This window comes from Corvus moneduloides, chromosome 1, assembly GCF_009650955.1.
Source record: "Corvus moneduloides isolate bCorMon1 chromosome 1, bCorMon1.pri, whole genome shotgun sequence".
In the NCBI taxonomy this organism is placed as follows: domain Eukaryota; kingdom Metazoa; phylum Chordata; class Aves; order Passeriformes; family Corvidae; genus Corvus; species Corvus moneduloides.
In genome coordinates, this window is record NC_045476.1 from 140,242,736 (window position 1) to 140,263,817 (window position 21,082).

Below are 21,082 nucleotides of genomic sequence, written 5' to 3' on the forward strand. Positions count from 1 at the left end.
CTGATAAATTACTCATCGCAGATTTTGCTAAGTTACTTTATATGCATCGGGTCCTGACTCTTGTCAGATTTGTCTTGAAAAATTACTGGAAAACTTTCACAGATGAGGGATCTCAGCTGCAGATGTTCTGCTGTGAAAATCTGATAGCACTGTTTCCAGCAAACATAAACAAACAATGGGAAAATCTCAGCTAGTTCATTTACTGATATAAGTGAACTTTCAAACAGTATGTAGTGCATATACCATGCTAGGAGGTTTTAGGAGCCTAACAGCACTTGCCATATTGAGCTTTATGTTCTGTGGAGGCTTCACTGAAAAGGCCATGTATACTCCTTCATTCATGTAGAATAATTGCAAATCTTACTGCCAGCCAATTTTAGGGCCTAAAGAAAAGGAGAGTTTAACTACTTTTGCTTCAGTGTCTGGGCTCAAGTGGCCCAGATTCACTGATTATATAGCACATAAATCAGAAAACTCTCAACAAAACCTTAGTGAAACAACAGAGCCATTTCAACAGAGTTTCATGTATAGCTATAACCAGCCTATAATGCACTTTAATGCTCTTCAGGAAACATGTTGTAGATAATAGAGGGGAATGAGATACACACTGTCGTAAAAGCAGTAAGATAGCTTCTTTGCTTGACCAATGTTCTATAACATTTAGCTGAGTAAGATTTTGATAGTCTTTACTGCTGTCATGAAAACTGACTGCCAAATAGCTTATTGGCTTTGCAATTGAAGAAATAAAATCAAGACTTTTGGAGAGTGTGGTGATGGGATGTTCTTATTGTGTTTTTATATGTTCTTTGTATGCTCTTTATACCCCAATGGTTCATCCCTACCTTCCCTACTTCCATTCCCAGTTGGTTTGTCCCAGATCCAAGCCGCTCCCCCGGTGTTCTGTATATGGTTGTTCTCTGCCCCTTGTTCTAGTCGGTTCCCCATCAATCACCCAAACCCCTCCCATTATTCCCAAAAGTTCAGTGTCTATCACCTAAGCCCTCCCTGTTTATCCTTATATGGGCCTTGTCAATCCCCTGAGATCCTGCACCTTCTGACACCTCCCCTCTGGAAATCCCCTAGACCTCCACGCCCCATTGGGGCATGTGATCCCTTTCCCTCCACCCCTCAAGGCTATTGGCCTATGTGAATCTCTATCCGTGTCCATATCCCTCCCCTAAAGATCCCTATTGGTCCCCTGTTAAGCCATCCCCATTGTAATGCCTCCCCTTATAAGGTGTTGCCCAAAACTGCTCTGGGCTTGTCCTCTGTGGATACCCTCCAATAAAGTTGGATTACCGCCCCTGGCAAGCCTCCTCGCTACTTTTTATCTCTCTCTTTCTCCAGGGCTGCTGACTGCTACAGTGCCTGGAGCCTGTGCTCCCCTAGGTAGGGCAGAGGCTTCAGAGGAGCAGCTTTAAAGCTCCGTGCCTCCAGCTGCTCCCCACTCCTGCCGCACACTGCTGGAGATAGCTTGGGCAGTGGACACTGCGACAGGAGAGTGACAGAAGTACCAGGGGTCCTACCTCAGCTTACTTATCAATGAACAAACTATCTTCCTGATGTTCAGATGTTACTAAATACTGTGACACCACTGGGAGAACGTTACTAGAAAGGATGTCAAAGTGCAGTACTTTAAATAGCCATGCATGCTTTCCTCCCCAGAAGAGAAATACGAAAGAAAGTGGACACAGCAGCTGGTTAATTCACTGTCCAAGTCAGCTGATATCACAGGTGTGAAGTTACTGACTTCAGTGACTAACTTGACAATATTCAGTAGCATTGCAGAAGTACCCCTTAATTCTAAAAGTTTCAATTTTGTCAGTGTGCAAGACAGACAGTGCTTAGTACAGAGCATCTTACAGCTATCACTGATTTCAATGGGAGGCTTGAGTTCCTACAGAACAGATTAATGAAGTAATAAATTTTAATACCAGAAAGGGCCGTTATGGTAATCCAGTCAGACTGCTTTGAATTCTGAAAGTCAGTAAATGCTGCTTGCATGAAGCCTATAACTTAGGTCTGAGCTAACACATACCCATAGGAAGTATTTCAGTCTTGATTTAAAGACTTGTGTGACAGCAAACCTATCAGATCCTAGATAAAGTGCTTCACAGTTGGTTACCTCATATTTCAGTTCTCTGTTTTTTTCCTTTCAATTTCTAACTATTATGTTTCAATATGACCTTATCTGTTAAGCCACCCTTTCTACTCAGGAACTAGACAACCTGAGCTTACATGCAGGAAGGCTCAAGCTAGGTGCTGTAAGACTATCAAAGAGGAAAACCAGAATTTGTGTGTGGGGGGAAATGCTAATGAGCTGGCAGGTCAAGAGGCCCCTGAGCAACCAGGGATCCTGGTGCAAGCAGGCAGGGAGCAGGCAGGGAACAGGGGCCCTGGAGCAGGGGCAGGAACAGGCAGGGAGAGAAGGTGGCACACATGCTGCCCTGGCAGTCCCACAGAGACATCTTGACTGCAGGTCCCTATGATGGCAGTTTCCCCAAATTCAGAATTTTTTTCCTTTTATAAGAGGATTTCTGATCAGCCAGTAGCCTTTGGTCTCCACTCCCTAGGCCATACTCACACTTGGCGATACCAGAGAGTGTAATTTTCTCAAGTCTCAGCAAATGCCTCCTCTTGCTGCTTGGTTGATCCTCTAGCTCAGCTTGCTTCCCTTTGATAGGCTCAAAGCAGTCATCTTCATAACTTGTGATGTGTTTTTTTCAAGCAGTAATTTGATATCAGTTACTTTATAATGTCGGGTTGTCTGTTTTCAGTATTTTCAAGGCCTTTGTTGTTGTCCCACATTAAACTCCAGTTCATAACAGCCGTCTTGGCACAAAGCTCCAGTTCCCAGGACAGGCTCTCACCACAGGCTGATAACAAGCGCCACAGCCCAGAACTGGGGCATTGAGCCTGTGGCCTGCTGCTAACAATGGAAGTGCTCTTCTTAATAGCTTTCATTTATTCCAGGTTTCATGGCAGCAGAGGAAACTCATCATTAGCTGGCTGGGCAGCGTGACCTGCCCAGCATTCATGGCACTGCTGTTCTCAAACATGTACTCCCTCATACTTGGTGTGCACTAAAATCTCCACTCCTGTGTAAATTTGAGTTCAGCTATACCAAGTGTTGTTCAAATGAGGCTAGCTTTAATCAACCTACCTTCATCAATTCAGCACTTCCCATTTGGTGACTTGAGGTACTTATTTGGTTGTTGGTATTTATTCTATATTCTTTTGGATTCCTGCTAAAGATATAGCAGAAGCCTGGACTAAAAACAGTCCAGGGACTTCACTGGATCCCTTTGACTAGGGATAGTTCTGCTGGAGGAAAGGAACATCTGCTACTTTTTTTCCTGAAAGATTTAAGGCTGTAGTCCCCTAAAACACTGGAGAGCTCAGCCTGCTTGAAGGACAGAGTGTGTCATATGCCTGAACATCTAATTCCAGTGTCTTGTATGGTAAAAAGAGGATTTTTTTTACTTTGCTGTAATTTCTAATGCTCTGAAAAAAAATCCCAGAAATGTAGAAGGTTATATGTTAAGGAAACTCTCCCATCTGACCATTCTGATGGCAATCTGGGAGTCCCACTTGCACCACTCCTGGTTTTGACTGCTGGGACAGAAGCCCCTTTGCAGCAAGTAACTCCAGCGACCTCACAGGTGCCCTGTTTGACTCCCTGCACACCCCAGACTCAGACCTAAGTTTCCCTCATCAGCTTGACCCGAGGTTTCCCACAGCAGAGTCCCAGACGTCCTTTAAGTAATTTAAGCATGGTGCAGCGACTTACAGAACTGGGTGCCTCTGGGGAGGGACTCCCAACAAAGAGATCCCTGGGGGTTTATACCCTCACAGTCTGTGCACCCATGCTTCAAGCACCTCTTGTTCCAATGGTGGGTTTTGGTCTGGGGGTCTTCTCATTGTTCACTGGGTCCTGCAGAGTCTCTGGGTGACTGACCATCCCTGCCTGCCTGGTGTTGCAGGTCCACATGCCCTCTGTCAGGGAAAAGGTCAGTGCTCCTTCACGGCTCGTTGCTTGTGGTTCCAGCCATCCAGGGCACAGTGAGCATGTCACACACCAAGCAATCTGAACTGGGTGTACTCCTCAACAGTCCTCCTGCTAATGTACTGAAAGAAAAAAGACTAAACTGTCGAGGCATTTAACCACTGCCTTTACATACAACATTATTACAAGAAACAAACAGAATGAAAAGCTAACAAGATTGCCACAGGGCAGAGTACAAGTTCATAGATTCCCGTGCACAAATACTCAAATGAGTACAAATAAAAATCACCTAGGATTCTCAGAAGTCTTTTACTTTTCAACTGATTGATCGCCCACTCTTCATTTGATGTAAGAATAGTGTATCCAGTCCTCCTTACCTAAAACTTAAACAGCAAAACTTTAAACAGCAAAATAAGGACACAGTAGGAAACTCATTTTGGTGCTTATTGGAGCCCTGAGTTCTGAAGTTTTCAGCCTTTCAGTGCTGACAGGCAGTGATCCTCAGAAGCACACCGCATTTGACCTGAAGCCTTGGGAAAGGCTTCCTAAATTGTGTGATAACACTGAGGTTGTTGCTGTGTAATTAAAAGTTATATCACTGGGTGGATGTACTAGTTTGAAAACAAACTAGTGGGAGACACCAAGTCAGAATAACAATTTAATAGGGAAAAAAAAAAAAAGGAAGAAAAAAAAAGCCCAAAAATAAAGGCAGGAAACACTGGGTTAAACTGACAGAGTCAGGATACAGCCAGACACCCTGTTAATCAGGGTGGTGGTAGCAGTCTGGTAGAATGGCAGCTGCAGTCCTCTGAAGCAGTGATCCTGTAGAAAAAGGGTGTGCTCTTGCTCTGAAGTCCAGTGGTGGCTGTGTAGCTCCTGTCCTTTGGAAATCCAGTGGAAAGGGTTCTCTCTGATGCTCAGAATCTCAGATTATATCCAGGATGGAATGCTTGGTTCCTCCCTCTGGGTGGAGCATCTCACAATGGGGTAATGAGTCATGAGGCCAAGTGTTGATTAGGCTCATTAACAGAAGATAGTCCAGAGGGAGTTATCTCTGAGTCATGCAGCAGGACAATGATGGGCCATTAACAGTAAGATAGTCTGGGGAGAGGAGGCAAGGAAACACTGCCCCACCTGATTTCAACAGCTCATGAGGATGGTAATAGAATACACTGCAACTCAGGACAGTGGAATATGTAGAGATGTAGAAAAATTAGGTTTATGGGATATATGTAACAATATGGAGGATTTTGGGTGTGGGTTAGTTCTTCTTCCTTTCTCCTTCTTCCTCACAAATCTAGGGGTTCTGTTATTGGTCCAAAAAACTGGCAGTGCAGTTCATAAATGGTTAGTTATTGGATTATAAATAAAAACAAGTTACTTGGTTGGGTAATTTAGACCTTAAAAAGCCTTGGAAGTTAGAACTCATGGACATTTTCTACCTTGTTAACTTGGAGGCACACTCTGTGCAGCTGTGCTATAGATAAGATATAATAAAACCTAAGTCCAAAAATAACTCTCGGTCTCCTGCATTTTAATTCAAACTCTGGGTAAAAGAACTCACGAAACAGAAGCAAAGAAGAAAATAAAAGGTAAAAAGAGAAAATCAAAAAATGGGAAATTAATAGGTGCTAACTTGGATTTTCTAGAGAATACCTTAATTAAAACTTCATCTCCAGGCTATATATTGTATACCTGTATTTCAGATGGCATGTGCTGATACCATTGAGCATACTCTTTTCTGCTCTTATATGTTCTTTTTACATCTCTAAAACATACTGTGTCAACAGTACAGTTTGAAGGCAAACAAAGGTTGACTTCCTTCATCTATTGGGATGCTGAAAAAGCCAGCTGTTAAATTATTTACAATAAAATATCATCTTTAAGTGGTATTTGCAAAAGCATAGTCAAGGGGCCTGGCACCACTGGGTGAGGGGTCAATGCATGTTGGTTAATTGTCCACAGATCCTGCACAAGTACTCAGGGTCTTCATCTAACCTATTCTGGTTTACAGGCAATATATGCAGACACACATACTTTAAAATTCCTTTGTCTAAGTATTGGTCTATCTGGTTTTGGATACTTTTTCCCAGCTTCCAGGGGAATAGGGTACTGTCTCATAGAGGGTAGCACGTCTGCCTTGGTTTTAATGCGTACAGGCTGTGCTGAAACCAACAGTCCCCCACCTGTAGTGGTCTTACCCCAGAACTCTGATAATACAGCTTTCAATATTTCTAGTATCTTCTGTTCACTTTTGAAGCTCTCAGTAATCACCCTCAGTGCCATTATTAAATCCATTCCTTCTGGTGACAAATGCAGTTCTGCATCTAAGGCCTGTAGAAGGTCTCTCCCTAACAAGCACACTGAGGAGTCTTCTACTAATAAAAATAAATCTTCCCTGTACACTCTTATTTCCTATCATTGCTAATACAGGTTTACTCACATTTTTCCCTGCCCAGTGCCTCAATGTATGAATACTTTGTGGTTACTAACCCTCTTGGGGCAAAGTTTAAGTGGGATAATGTGGCTCCTGTATCTACCAGCAATCCAACAATGAGACCCACTCCCCACATACTATATGTCTCTGTTGACCAGGTGTTCTCCACAAATTGTATGTTTCTACTTGTATTGTTCCTTCAAATTCAGTAGAATTGCTGGCTCTAGTCATTGTGACTATCTATCCTTGCACAATTACTCCCCCACTTGGTTGGAAAGGCCATTCCCTTTGCCTGTGTCCTAAATTTCCACAATAATAACACTACATTTCCACATTCCTTCTCTGTCTCTTTCTGCTTTCTGGTTTAGGTCTGCTAAGTGTTATTTGGTCTTCCTCTCTTTCATTTTCTTCCCTGGACATTTCCTGTCAAGGCAACAGCCATCAGATTTCTCTAATTTCCCTTTTCTCCTCTACTTGCTCTGCCCTCTGGTTTTTTTTTTGCCCATCGTACACAAATAATGCATACATAGATACAGGGTGTGGACACATACATGCCATAGACAAACTGATACAAAGCACATATATGTTAGTCAAACCAAATCCAACATGGATTTGTCCCTACTCTGGATTTGCAGAATACTTACAAGGCCACCCTAGTACTTTCCAGCGCTACACTATTTTCCTAGCTAAAAGCCAATTGTCCCTCTCCTCTTTTCCTAGCTGGTCTGTGATGTCTTTTATTCTAACAAGATGGAAATAGCATGTGGAAGTAAATGAAAATTACATTTTCAGGCATGGACATATGAATCTGAAAATTATTTACATTTCAACATAATTTTAAAGGGGATCAAAAAAAATAGTGGTTTTATACAGCAAGAGAGTTTGATATATCATGTTATGATTCTGTTTTAAACTCGTGTCCTTTCTTTACATTTGAGACTGTACTTCATAGAATCTCAGAATCATCTAGGTTGGGACAGATGTTTATGATGTCCAACTGTTAACCCAGCAGTGCCAAGTCCATCACGAAATCATGTCTCTCAGAAACATATTTACTGTTTTTTAAATACCTCCAGGGATGTATTCTTGTAGACATTCTGTTCATAAAAACGTAAAACTAGTAACAGCAATGACCTTAACTGTTAAGGACAAACGCACTGTTCCATTACCACTTTTTGCCCAGTTCAAGTAATTTTATGCCCCATTAAAATATTAACTTTTATAGGTTATATTTTGCCCGTATCAACTGAATGTTCCACAAAATAGCATTGGCGCCTGCACTGAACAGAAAAGTATCTCACTACACAATTTGTAGTTCACACTTGGAGGTGCTGATTTGACCCCAAACACGAAGCCTGGCTTTCTACTGTAATAAAAATATTTCACCTTTTGAGGAGTAAGCACCGCAACTTTAAAAATCGTGAGCCTTTCTGGTGTTTCTGAGCTTCATGAGAAAAACTGGCACACGCAGCACACTGTATTTTGCACAGAAATGAACAAGTTAAATAATTCTTTTTTTCTTAATGTGATACATTTTTCTTAATGTAATTGCGTAAAACCCCTAACCGTTTCCTTTCTCACCTCCCTGCTTAACAGGATCTTCCTCGAGCTAAACGTATGGCTTTTTCCTAGTGCAGACTTGTCCACAGAAGTCCTTTACCAGGACATTACGGCAGGAGCGAGTAGCCCCGCAGACACCAGCGAACAGAAGCGCTCACAGCCCCAGAACAAATCAAGCGCTTCCTTTCCGTACCACGGCCGTAGCCCAGGGTCCCGCGACCTGGCACGGGCCCGGGCCGCTCCTGCCCCTCACGCCGCGGCTGAGGCGGTGCCAGGCGGGGCGGCGCTGGCGGAAGCGCAGCGAGCTCCCGCCTCCCGCCGGGGTCGGGGGTTAGCCGCGCCCGCCGGCTCCGGGCGCCCATGGAGGGCTTGGGGGACGAAGAGTCGGGGCCCGAGGGTCCTCTGCAGCAGCTGGTGAAGCGGCAGCGCAAGGAGAAGCGGGAGCTCCAGGGTGAGGGGCGCCACGGCCCGGCGCAGGGCGGGAGGGGAGAAGGCTGGGGAGCGGCGGCGGCGACACGCGGGGCCGGCTGGACTCGGCGTCCCTTCTCCGCCTTCCCTCGCAGGAAGCCCCGCTCGGCAGCGCGAGTAGCTCGGAGGGGCGGGAGGGCCGGCGGCGGCTGTGAGAAGGAGGGAGCAGCCCTGGCAGTGCCCTCGCAGGGGGACGAGGACGGCGGTAGCGAAATGGTGCGTGCGGGCAGCGGTGCGGCAGCCGGGCTGTGCTGCCGGCAGCAGTGCCCCTCGTGCGGGCGGCCTGCGGAGCTCGCCTTGCCGTGGCCTTGGGAGCCGCGCGATGCGCGGGAGCTGTGATTTAACGCTGGGCCATTGGCGTGATGTTCGCGTTTTGTTACTTTGGTTTTAAGTTAAAAGGTGTGTTTTTAAAAGGCATTTTAGATTGAAAAGCCTGCATAGGGGCTCTTGCTGCCCAGCCCGTTATGTTTCTTTATTCAAAATGCAGTTGACCTGAACCGAATTTTCATGTCCTGTCCAGCTATAATAAAGTATCTGTAGTAAAAGACCTGTGTGGTCTTAAAGTGCTTAATAGGAGCTTAAAACACTTTACGCTATTTGACCTACCCTATTATATATTAATATAATGAAGTAGGTCTGATAGATGGATTCTGTTGAGTTTCATAGTTACTATAACATTTTTGTTAAGCTTTTATCATTGCTAGTATATTGATACGGCCTTTTCCTTGTTTGACTTTTTTGGCATGTAATGAAATAGGCCCATCTGCAATTTTTTATCAGAGGGTTAAAGAAGAAAGGAGTCAGGTTGCATACTGTCATTAAATCTATAGGAACTTACTGTTTTGAGATGCCTTTTCCTCAGTCAGATTTGGTTGAAATTGAAGAGGGATGGGAATCAAGCATTGTCTAGGTGGCTGGGGCACATGGCTCCATACACACCCCCCCTTTCCACCACCCATACTCTCTGCTGTGTATTTGTATGTGCCTTTTATGTTCTGGATTCCCTTCTCCTCTATTATGTTAATTTTAATGAACAAAGCTGCTTTTCTGTCATATTCAGCTTATTCATCTGTGAGGCTGAATGCTTAAAATAAATCTTTCAGTATGAGCATTCTTCTTGCCTCCCTTTGAAAAGTTTCATTATCATTGCCATCATCTTCAGCTCAATTGTGTCAGTCAAGGGGGAAGGACAGGAAAACAGCACAGGTGATGAATAGCAAGCAGGGTGTTAAATAATTGCTGCTGTAACTCCAAAACAGTGAGTACAGAAGTGACAGAGGTAGCGGGAGTGTTCCTTTAAGAACACAAGAGAAGAAGACTCTGGGGGAATCTGGTTGTAGTTTCCACTGTGTAATGGATGGAGCCAGACTCATCAAAGGACACAGAATGGACTAGAGTGTAACAAGAAAAATCCTCATGGGAAGAGTAAGGGAAAATATTTTCATAGCAAGAATCATTAAATACTGGTAAAAAAGTTTCCCAGAAAGGTTGCAGAATGCCCATCCCTGGAGACTGCATAGTCATCTGAATAAATTTCATCTGAATTAACATAACCTGGTACAGCTTTGAATTCAGCCACACTTTGAGCAGGAGGTAGAACTAAGTAACCTCTGGACACTGTTTCTAACCAAACTATTCTGTGATTTTAGAAATGAAGCATTGACTTACAGCCTAGAAATACTTACGAACTTTAATCAAGTTAAGATTTTTTGGTTTATTTGGTTTTGAATACCCATTTTGCTTTTAGAAACTTTGTCTTAAGGATGGGTAAACTCAGTGTTTAATTTTAATCTGCTGCTTGTCTGATTAAAATATTGCACATCTTTCCTGTGAGATTTGAGATTCTGATGCTCACATAATCTTTTCAAAGGCAACAGGCCAAGGTCTGCTGCATGGATGAAGTTCATTTGTATTTTTATTAGTAACCTGACATAAGTTTTTCTCTTTTTCAGAGAAAGAAAGAAAAGAAAAGTCAGTTTGCATCTTCTAAGGAAAAATATAGCCACTTCAAAATGTGAGGATTAGAACTGGCAGTCTCATAGCTGTTATACTGATTTGTTGATGTTTGTAAATTAGTTTTTCTGTGTGACTTCTAGTCATCTTCTGCAATGACCATAGAGTATCTATATTTTAAAATAACGTTTTATTACACTGCTCGTCTAACAGCAAAAATTCAAGGCATGAAAAATGCTGTTCCCAAGAATGATAAGAAGAGACGAAAACAGCTGGCAGATGAAGTTGCCAAACTAGAGGCAGAACTTGAACAGAAGCACAAGGAAGAATTAAAGCAGCTGAAGGAAGCTTCACCTGAACAGAATAAGGTAGGTGCCCTAACTTCAGCTGAAGTTGTACAGGTACAGTTTGTGTTAGGGCTTTTTTAACTTTAAAAAATTATAATGAAATAACACTTCAAAGTAGTTATCCTTTTCTTCACAATATTAGTAACTCTTTTCAACTTAGGAAAGCTTTAGCTGTTACAGTAAATGGGCAGTGCTAGAAGGCGCATGTAACAGTGGGGCATTTTTGCTCTTGAGCACAGTTGAGAGAGCTTAAAGAATTGCTGTAAAAGGTGTTTCAAAAGCAGGTTTAATAAAAATTTACAAAAGCATGACAAAATTTGATGGCAAGACTTACTTTGTTACTGAATCCATGGATGAGGCATACAAGCAAAATTGTTACACAAATGCCAAGCTGTAACAGAAATTAAATGTAGAGTAGGGGGAAAGGTATAACACCCCAAGTAGTATTTGGTGTTGCCTTTAAGGCTACATGAGTAACTCAGTTATGTTAGAGAGTTATTTGTTTAAGTTACTGTTATATTGCCACTCTGGTTATCTTATATAGACTATTCAAGTATTCATGACCTTCAGCAGGTGTTTGACTCATCCAGTTTGTTTTGTCTTGTGATTTTGTCAATGTAAGTGATTTTTTTGTATAGCTCGTATGGTTAGTGGGTTAGGTTTGTAATTTTTCTTGAGAAGTTTCAACTCTCTCTCTTTTTCAACTGGTGGTTATGCTTTGATATAGAGGGTGGACCCTTCTGCTTTAATTTCACAGAACTTGATAATGGCTGTTTGGATACCTCAGTGGCTGGCATGGTGGGGAAAGCTTTTCCTTTCAGTCAGTAAGCAGTGTTCACAGAGAACGTAGAGCTTAAATTTGAGATGCACAGTTCATAACTCTATTGGGAGTACAGAAAAGTAATGAAATTCAAGGCAGTAGTTTGGGATGGGAAGTGCTTTGATGGGTTCTGTGCTGTACATGGATCATTGTGGTTAAACTTCATAAAAATATCCTGGAAGAGAACTTTAAATTGTTTCAGAAGATGCATGTCTTAGTTATTGTTTATACTAATAAGAACATTTAACTTTTTTTTTTTTTTCCTTTTTAGACAGATTCCATAGCTGATGGGGTTGCAAATTTAGAGCTTGAAGGAATAGAGCAGCAGATTCAGCATCCTCGAATATCAAAAGCACAGAAGAGGCGGGTATGACTTCACATTAAACATTTTACAAATAACTGAATGACATTATTACTTAACTGTAATAGCCAAAGCTAAACAATTTTACAGGGGACATTACCTGGCTAATTCTGTATTGATGCTGTACCTACTGCGTGCCTTGAAAATCTGTTAAACTGCTGCCTAGAAATATATAAGGATTTTATAAATAGTTGTACTTATCTATCCTCAGCCATGAACTGGGGATCAGAATAGGTCAGGAAATGGGAGCCATAAAAAAAGAAATTATGTAAAGCAAATGATTTTTGAAAGACTTTCACTAGAAATACTATTAAAGAAGTAAAGTAATTGAATTAAAATACTATGTGGAAAATACGCAACTAGTAGAACTTTACACATTTAACAAAAGAACATCAATACTGAAGAAATTAATTTAAAATATTGAGTTGTTAAGAAACGCTACCTAGTGTCCTGTCTGTTAGGTTTAGATCTGGTTAAACATCAGATGTTGTGATGGATTAACGTTATCATTGTACCTTCATGAATATTGGCTCAGGGCCAGAGGAACTCTGCTTTACTGCCTATTTTATCCCCTGTTACATGGTCACTACAAACATGTTAAAAGGATGTTCATAATTCATGGCACCATGTCTAGGCAAACCAGGAACTCTGGTCTAGTTTTCCTGTATTCTGATTGCCTAAACCAGTCTGGTCTTGATTTGTGATGAATTTTAAGTATGAAAGTGGAAAGATCATTCTCTGTACTGCTTCCTTTTTTACTTGCTTATTTACTTTGGCTCTTGCTCCCTTGTTAACTTCAGCACAAACTTACGAAACATTCTATGAAAGTAATTTTTTTTGTGTTATTACATCCCTTCTAATATTCTCTACATGCATTCTTGTCCATCCTTTAGGTTAGGAGCAGTCTTTTATGATGTAGAACACATATCCTGAGGGAGTTTCAGTTTCATGGCATGAACTCCATTATGCAATCATGTGCTTAAGTGGTAGATCCCACACTTCTTACAAAAGAGCAGTATTTTCTGATGTTTAATTAGAATTGCCATACTTGAGTGTTGAAATAGGTGATCCTGGAGAAAGGACAATGATTAATAGCCTTTGTATGAGTGTTGTAAAGTGTTATTTTGCATGTTGATATAATTAAGATTTCTCTTGCCATAGTTTTGGGTGTGGTGTCAGAGGCAGTTAGGATATATTGGTCACTTAGCATTTGCTAAAGTTTGGGTTTAGGAGGACTCTAATTGGTATTTATTCAGGCAAATACTTCATAGGTAAGAATGTATTGAGAAAACACTGAAAGAGTTAGAAGCAAGCACTAAGCCAAGAGCTGTATGGGCATATTCTAAATTTAACATTTGATGTAATTTTTGTGTGTTTTTAATCTAAGGAGAAAAAAGCTGCTTTGGAGAAAGAAAGAGAAGAAAGAATAGCTGAAGCTGAGATACAAAATTTAACAGGTGCTAGACATCTTGAAAGTCAGAAACTTTCCTCCCTATTGGCAGCAAGGCACTTGGAGATTAAACAAATCCCTTCAGATGGCCATTGCATGTACAGAGCTATTGAAGACCAGCTCAAGGATCACCAAAATTCCTGGACTGTTGCAACTCTGAGGAACCAAACAGCACAGTATATGCAAAGTCACTTCGATGACTTCCTGCCTTTTCTGACAAACCCTAATACTGGAGACATGTATAGCAGAGGTAAGACTTGTAGCATATGAGATTTTAAGAACTATTTTAAGTGTTCCTGATAAATCACTGATAAGTCTCAGTTACATCTGAATTGGGACTTTTAAGGTGTTTGTAACATTGTTACTTTATTGGTCTGCTATGAAACTTGGTACACTTAGATCTCTGTAATTAATATATATTTTTTTAAATTAATCTAGGAAACATTATTCCCCATTTTAAAAAAACAGAACTTGCTGGTTACTAGATGATGTGTACTCATTCTGGGAATATGATTTGTTATTATAAACAGCTTGTCTACCAGGCTGGGGTGATTTTTTTGTCAAGTCTTATATTGGTGTTTTCAATGTACACAGGAAAGCTGTTAAAATGGGTGTGAAACAAGCAAATCTATTTTATAATAGTTTGAATAGATGCATTTTCTTATTCTACCTTGTTTTTTCACTGCAAGGTATTTTGGAACAGTTTTTTACAAATAGACTAAACTAATAAAGAGTTTTAGTGTGGAGCAACAGTGTAGGTTGAGTAAATGTAGTTAAACAGAGTTTATGTGCCTCTTACTTAAGCAATACTTGATTAATTCATTATGTCTGGAACACCACAAAAATGACAGCATAGATTTCCTTAACTTAGTGCTGCATTTGTTTAATAGGCATTGCTGTGGATTTCATGTGGTCACTGGGTGCTGTCTTTCCCATGCTGACAGATTGTTATCACAGGATAAATGTGTCCCAGGAGAATACTCAATGAAATTCTGCACAGCAGCAGGGAATTGCGGTTTTCAGTTATAAGGGAAATGTATGAAAAGTCATTCTGAGCAGCGTTCAGAAAATCTGGATTCTTCTTTCTCAAAATTTGTTTGTAAGGTTCAAAAGCTTGGGGGTTTGTAATTTACAAATTTTAAACTTGGGTTCTGTAGAACATGATCTGAAAAGATTTTATTTGGTTATTTACAAAGAAACTATTGGTAATAAATACTTCAGGATGCTAAAAACAAGGCAGCTAATTCGGAAATTTAAAGAAAACCCAGCCAACTGTTCAACTGCATTCAACTGCAAGATTTTTAAAACATACCTGACACCTGGCTAATATAAGAACTAGATGTAATACTCACTGTCACATTCTTTACTGAAGTTTCTGAACATCCTCTGAACAGGAAGAAAACTGTATGCAATTTCGTGTTTGTTGTTACCTGCTGTTCTCTGAATAAAAAATTTAAAGTATTAACTGTACTTCTTTTTATACTCTTCTTTTATCCCTCTCCTCAGTCTGAAATTTTCTTTTTAAAGCAGAATGAGTTCGGGTTTTTTTTCACATCTGTTTTTCTCTCCTTTTCTTAGTGAACATATATATTTTCCTTTAAAATGTGTTTGTACTTTTCTGGCTCTAGTTCTTCATTGCACAGTCAGTGTTTTTCCTCAGTTGCTTGTTCTCAAAGACAAGTACTAAAAGTTGTCTTTTCTTTCCCTGCAGAGGAATTTGAGAAATACTGTGATGATATAGCCAATACAGCTGCATGGGGTGGTCAGCTGGAAGTAAGTATCGTATTGATAATTTTTATTTGTGAAATTCTGAACTGGGTGAATATACCTTAAAAAAGGGCTTCTTTAGAAAGAATACCTGAAGGCATAAGGGAACATAGTCATAAATAGCTTATTAAGTACTTCTTCCTGTGGTTATAAGTTGTTTTCCCAAAGTAGTAGCTTTTCTGATAGTGCACCACTGTTCTGATGTATTTGACAACATGCAAGTTAGTGAATTAATTTGGTTTAAATATAATTAGAAAGACTGACACTATGAGTGGGGGAAGACTTAGATAGTAGCAAAGATGCCTAGAGCAGAGTATTGTTAGGTTTTTATCATGTAAGCAAGAACCTGAGCTTCAAAAAATACATATTTATTTTAGTTTGTCTTATTTTTCTTGAAAGAACAGTTAGGAAATTAATGAAAGTAGCCCAATGTTGTATTCTCTAAACAATGATTAGTTTAAGACAATCTGTTTTCAATTAAAGTTTTAGAAGTTAAAATAATTTTTCTTATTTTATTAAAGCTTATTTTCTGAAAATATTTCTAGTGTTATGCTTGAACTGTCTGCTAAAATTAAATGCCTAGTTTTCCTGTCTCCAGCCTACATTGTATTTAATCCTATTACTAAATTATTTTTGCCTTAAAGCTAAGGGCTTTGTCACACATTTTACAAACACCTATTGAAGTAGTGCAAATGGATTCTCCTCCCATTATTGTTGGTGAAGAATATTCAGGCAAACCAATAACACTTGTGTAAGTATGTCATTTTATCACTTAAATTTAGCGCACTTATTTCTGTAACAGAGGGCTCAGCTTTGATTCTCACCTGCTCTTTTACTCTCTGTTACGTATCTGGCGTTGAAACAATGCTTGAATAATGGTTGTGCAGGTCAGAAATTGTTTGTGATTGACACACTGTGGAGAAATTGTAATTAGACAATGTCTGATGTGTATCAGTCGCTGATTTAGAGAATGCTGCAAGGTCATTTTACTTGTTAAATAATTACAAAATAATAATGACAATGAGACAAGATGGAGGAAACTTTTTTCCCTGTTCAGAGTATATGTCAAACTGTGCCTGGAAGTCACCAGAATTAAAAACTGTCTTTAATACTCTTCTGTGTAATGTTGCTATATATTTTGTTGTTAAAACTTGGCTTTGTTTAAATTGTCTTCCAGTGCTGTTACTGTTTGGCATGATGTATACTTCTTGTTAAACTGAACGCTATTTCTGTAACTTTTTTTTAGGTATATGAGGCATGCCTATGGATTAGGAGAACATTACAATTCTGTAAAAGTTCTAACAGACACTGCTACAGAAAACAGCAGCTAGCATACAAAAGTTGTGCATTCACATGGATAACGGTTGCATTGTGATGTGTTGGACTCCAGGAAATTCCCAGTAAGACTGGAAAGTAAATGGAATGGATTATAGAGTAAAAAAAAAAAAAACAAACCTGCAAGGTTTGACTGTAAATCAGAAATAGGTCTTGATTTAAAACCAAACCAAACCAAAACCACACAACAATATTTTGAACTTGTTGGTATTAATTATGTTTAGAAGATCTTCTGTAGAATGGTGGCTGTATAGATCAGGTTTTTTTTAACAGAGCTTCCTCCCATGCTGCAGGGAAAATACCAAGTGGTAAAAATTTGTTTTGATTAGTCTGCATTTCTGCTGAAAAATTAAGGTTAGTGAAGGTTCCTGTTCCATTATTTCTGTCAGATTTTCATGATAATGGAAGAGTTCAAGCATTTGAAATAGCTGATTGTATTTTGGTTGATGGAATATCCTCTACATAGTCTTATCAGGATCTAGTTTTAACAGTGTAGTATTGATCCCCTTCTTTATTTGGGCAGAGAAGATCTGGAGGCAAATCCAGCAGCAGAATGTCTTGCTTGGCTGAAGGAATTGCACCATCTTTTTAAGACTTTCATGTAAGATTTTTACCAAGGTTTGATGTAGGTTTTTTTTTTTTTGCAGTTGACAGTAGGAATTCGACTATTGTGCAGGAAGATCATTGTTATTTATGAGTGTACATTATAATGTCAGTGCAAGTTAACCTCACTGTTCATTCTCCATAGTCTTTCAGCTGTACATTTTTGTGAATCAATCATCTTACAGGGCTCCTCAATGTCTTCACTTCAGGTAGTAAAACTCACCTGAACTCATAATTTATGGATCTGCTGATCTAAGCACTTTGTCATCTAAAGTGTGATGTTTTATAATGCTGAAAACAGCTGGTTGCACACAGCTGAAGAAATAACTACTTTGGGTTTTGTCAGTAACTAAAGGTGATCTGGAAAAGAATTGTTTATTTTAATTGCTTCTTACGATGCACGGAGACTTGAAAGGTTTTAATATGGTTTGACATTTTACATTAGAAATGTAGATTGTTGTCTGTAAATGTGACTTAAAAATTAGGAGCATACTGAAACCAAAGTTGTAATGCAAATGTTTTTTAACAAGAGAAGTGATTTTTAAATTTTTTTTTAAAGCCTTAGTCAATAAAATAATTGTCTGTATTTTACTGCTGCTGAGTTGGTTTGGAGAAAAGCGGTTCATGAAAAGATTAAACAACTTTGCCCTGGTTTGAGGATTATGACCTAACAGTACATATCTTGTACTTCAGTAAAGCTAGCTTGCAGACTGACATTCCTGGAACTTAGAAAAATCTGCTCTTACTTAAGAGGGAGAGAAGTGATCACTTTATGGGGCAGATTATGTCTGATTTAAAATACTTTGAGAGAGAGAGGAGGTGAAAAAAAAAAATCAGATAATTACAGCAGGGTTTTTTCAACAAGCAGTTCTTTGGGCTGGTTCCTGCCAGGAAAACAAAGTATTAACCAGATCAGGAGTTTTTACATTCTTAATTATCTGTTACAGTATAACAAATATAGCTGGTTTATACACAAAATCAGCTGGCTTCCTGTAAAATTTGGTTTACTACCTTCATTATATAAAATGATGGTTTTAATTTCAAACAAAAAATAGGCTACCACAGCATGGAAAAAAATGTTTCTAGTCATAATACCATTACAAATTTCACTAAAAAGAATAAGAATAATAAATATTCTTCTCTGCATTGCTTAGAATTGATATATAAAATGCACATGCTGAATTTTATAAATCCGCAGTTCTTTGGTTTATTTGGATTTCAGTTTTGTTTGATTAACAGAGAGAAAAGATGCTGGAATCGGGGAATGTCTGTACCAACAGTTTGTCATGTTGAAGATGTTTACAGTTTGTATAAAGTTAAATAATTTAATACAGCGAGTGAAAGATCCCTGCTCATTCTGTATGGGACTTGCCAAAAAGTAATAAATTGGTTTATTTGTGGCAAATCTTGTTGTGGTCAATTTTATTTTGTAGTCAAATAGTTCCCTTATTTCCTAGTATGAATAAGCTTATCCATTTAATTTTTAGGATCCTACTGTAATATGAATTCTCAAAAGCTGACTGTATTCAGGCAGACAGAGCTTTAGTCTATATGAAATCAAGTTGTTTCTGAACAAAATTTATCCTCAGCATTTTAGCAGTTAAACTCGAGCTCTTCTGAAAAGCTGTATTTGAAAATACTGTTGAACTTTGCCATGCATAAAAATGATGAAGTGGAACTGAGAGGGTGTCTTTTCACAATTAAGCATTTAACTTCTTTGTCAGATTACACGTTTCTCTGCAGAGTGACACTATTTACTTTGAGTTTGTATGTATTTCAGTAGCTTTCCTTGCTTGTGTCTGTAATTCAGTTTCTTCAGTTGCTGTTTCTTTTAAGGACTGTCAGGTATTCTTTTGAAAGATTAATTGAGATTAGTTGCCAGTAGGAATGCTCACATGAACAGGAGGGAAGCTGTCTAGTGGTCTGAAATAAATTGTGTACAATGTTCTGAAAGGGAAGAACGTATTTGTTGTTGAAAACAGTGGTCACATGTGGCGTTTAGTGCTTGTCCTTGTCCCCTTCACTTACTCTGCACTGGTCTCTGCTCTCCTGTCCAGTTGCGTGGGCTGCAGGCAGCCCCAGAAAGGGTGTGAGAGGTGGGTGGCAGCCAGAGAGACTGCAGACCTGTAATAATTGATTTAAATAGTAAATTAATTCATTTAATAATTTATTCTTTAAATACTAAATTAGTTCAAGGACCTTTTAAAAGAAGGAAATTATATAAAATGCAATGAAGCAGTGATGTCTCTTGTGTGCATTTGTACAATTCTCATAACTTCTATTTATGTATATTAAAATATTGCACCGAAGCTAAAACCAGAGCTTTTTCTTATGTTGAGGGTGGCGGAGCACTGGAACAGGCTGCCCAGAGAGGTCGTGGAGTCTCTCTCTCTGGAGACATTCAAAACCCACCTGTTCTGGGTGACCCTGCCTTGGCAGGGCGGTTGGACTGGATGATTTCCAGAAGTCCCTTCCAACCCTTATCTGTGATTCTGTAAAACACAGTGAAGAGGGAATTTGTTTCACAACCGCTTGCTTTGAGGGCAAAATTGTCAATAGGAGCACTTTTTGCCTCCTCTCCATGGTCTGTTCTTCTCCCTTTTTTAACAGGCAGTTCAACAGGGGCTGTGATAGGCTCCAGGAAAAAAAAAAACAGTGCTGAAATTTTCGGTGCATGCAGAACACATCCCCTCTGCTCCTACTGTAACTCAAGGAGAAAGATGTGCTGGCAGCAGTGTGACTGGGTACATCTGCTGCTTGTGGGATGGTGGCTCCCCCTCTGCTGTGTTATGCTTGAGTGTAACATAGTTATGAATTACAACGGTGGGAATTACTGGAGCTAAATGCACGGGTGGCCTTAGGGTTGAATGGGGTCAGGAGGGGCACTCCCTCTGGCAGTTTGGGCTGTGGATTTTACCCAGTTCCTCCTTCAGCAGCTTATGAATTCGGTGATGTGACAGTGACCAAGTGAAGGCAGGCAGTGTCCCTTTTGTGGGAAATACGCGTAGTCACAGTGCACACAAAGAGAGGTGTGTTCAGGGGAGTCCTGCTCAGACACTGCAGAGGTGTGCTGGCTCAGTGGCATCTGCAGAGGTGCAGCAGCCTTCCTGCAAAGGAGCCAATGATGAATGTCTCAGAGATGGCCTGAAAGCTTTGGTGAGAGTGGATGTCAGAATGTCCCATCTGCATCATCTGGGTACTTTGGGCTGTCATCTGTCATAGGCCATGGAATTGTTGCAAGTACAACTTTCTATTTTTAGTCCTTGAAACACAGCCTTCCCTCCTCTGTCTCCCAGCAGATCTCCTGGGATGTAATAATGAATGACAAACAGCCCGTGTTTATTACTTAATATGTAAGAAGATAAGCAAACTTAAAAATAGGATCTGAAATACAGAAGGCATTTTCTGTACTTTCCTTGGCTCCAGTGAGAATGCTAACCCACCAATTCCTTTGTTTTGAGCAACTAATAAAAGGAACACATGGGTTATGATTGATCACTAGGGCCGGGTGATAGATGTACTTTTGAATACAACTAAAATCCTTAGCAATTGCCTCTGTATGTTAGAAACAGTTATATCATAAAAAGAATTATTCACACACACAAAAATATTTGGTAAAATTCAGAATAAACTGATGTAGTCTCTGTGTTGAAGATTAAATAGAGACCTCAAGGTGTTAATTGAAAAGCTTTATACTCTTTACAAGTTAGAAAAATCGGAGTGCATAAACTTATCATAGTAAGCAGATTAAAAAGTATTCCTAGGAGCTATATTTTCTGCAGAGGCTCCTTGAACTTCATCATGATATATGAAGGAGTTAGACATGTTAAGAATCTGACGGTGCTGTTTGTCCTGAAATAAAAATCTTTCAGATGTGAGTGGTGCTGTTTTATTTTTTATTGCTCTATTTTTTTCTTCTTTTGAAGGCTAGTGTTATGAAAACACTTGAGCATGATCTCTTATTTGAAATTATTA

At 39.7% G+C, this 21,082-nt stretch overlaps 1 protein-coding gene and 1 long non-coding RNA gene across 3 annotated transcripts; one reads left to right on the top strand and one right to left on the bottom strand.

Annotated features, from left to right (window-relative positions):
- Window positions 1–2,115: 2,115 nt before the first annotated feature.
- On the bottom strand, window positions 2,116–8,296 carry LOC116453530. The gene is made up of 3 exons (XR_004243846.1): window positions 8,025–8,296; window positions 4,296–4,389; window positions 2,116–4,120 (listed from the first exon to the last, which is right to left on the bottom strand). It is a non-coding gene; the product is annotated as an uncharacterized LOC116453530 (long non-coding RNA).
- A 12-nt stretch (window positions 8,297–8,308) lies between these two features.
- On the top strand, window positions 8,309–18,512 carry OTUD6B (OTU deubiquitinase 6B). Of its 2 annotated transcripts, none has more exons than XM_032129058.1 (7): window positions 8,309–8,454; window positions 10,638–10,792; window positions 11,863–11,958; window positions 13,340–13,652; window positions 15,114–15,175; window positions 15,814–15,920; window positions 16,416–18,512. In XM_032129058.1, exons 1-7 carry the CDS (start codon window positions 8,364–8,366, stop codon window positions 16,498–16,500), a joined length of 909 nt encoding a protein of 302 aa, XP_031984949.1. In that variant the 5' UTR covers window positions 8,309–8,363; the 3' UTR covers window positions 16,501–18,512. The 2 variants fall into 2 exon arrangements, with proteins under 2 accessions (XP_031984949.1, XP_031984958.1); XM_032129067.1 differs by lacking the exon at window positions 8,309–8,454 and adding an exon at window positions 8,525–8,687 and having other exon boundaries at window positions 16,416–16,601.
- The last annotated feature ends 2,570 nt before the right edge of the window (window positions 18,513–21,082 follow it).

Excerpts from the sequence above, each read along its gene's own strand:
- OTUD6B (XM_032129058.1), top strand. The coding sequence starts at position 8,364 with ATGGAGGGCTTGGGGGACGAAGAGTCGGGGCCCGAGGGTCCTCTGCAG. Across the intron at positions 11,959-13,339 it reads CAAAAGCACAGAAGAGGCGG|GAGAAAAAAGCTGCTTTGGA; the intron begins GTATGACTTCAC and ends TTTTAATCTAAG. Across the intron at positions 13,653-15,113 it reads TGGAGACATGTATAGCAGAG|AGGAATTTGAGAAATACTGT; the intron begins GTAAGACTTGTA and ends CTTTCCCTGCAG.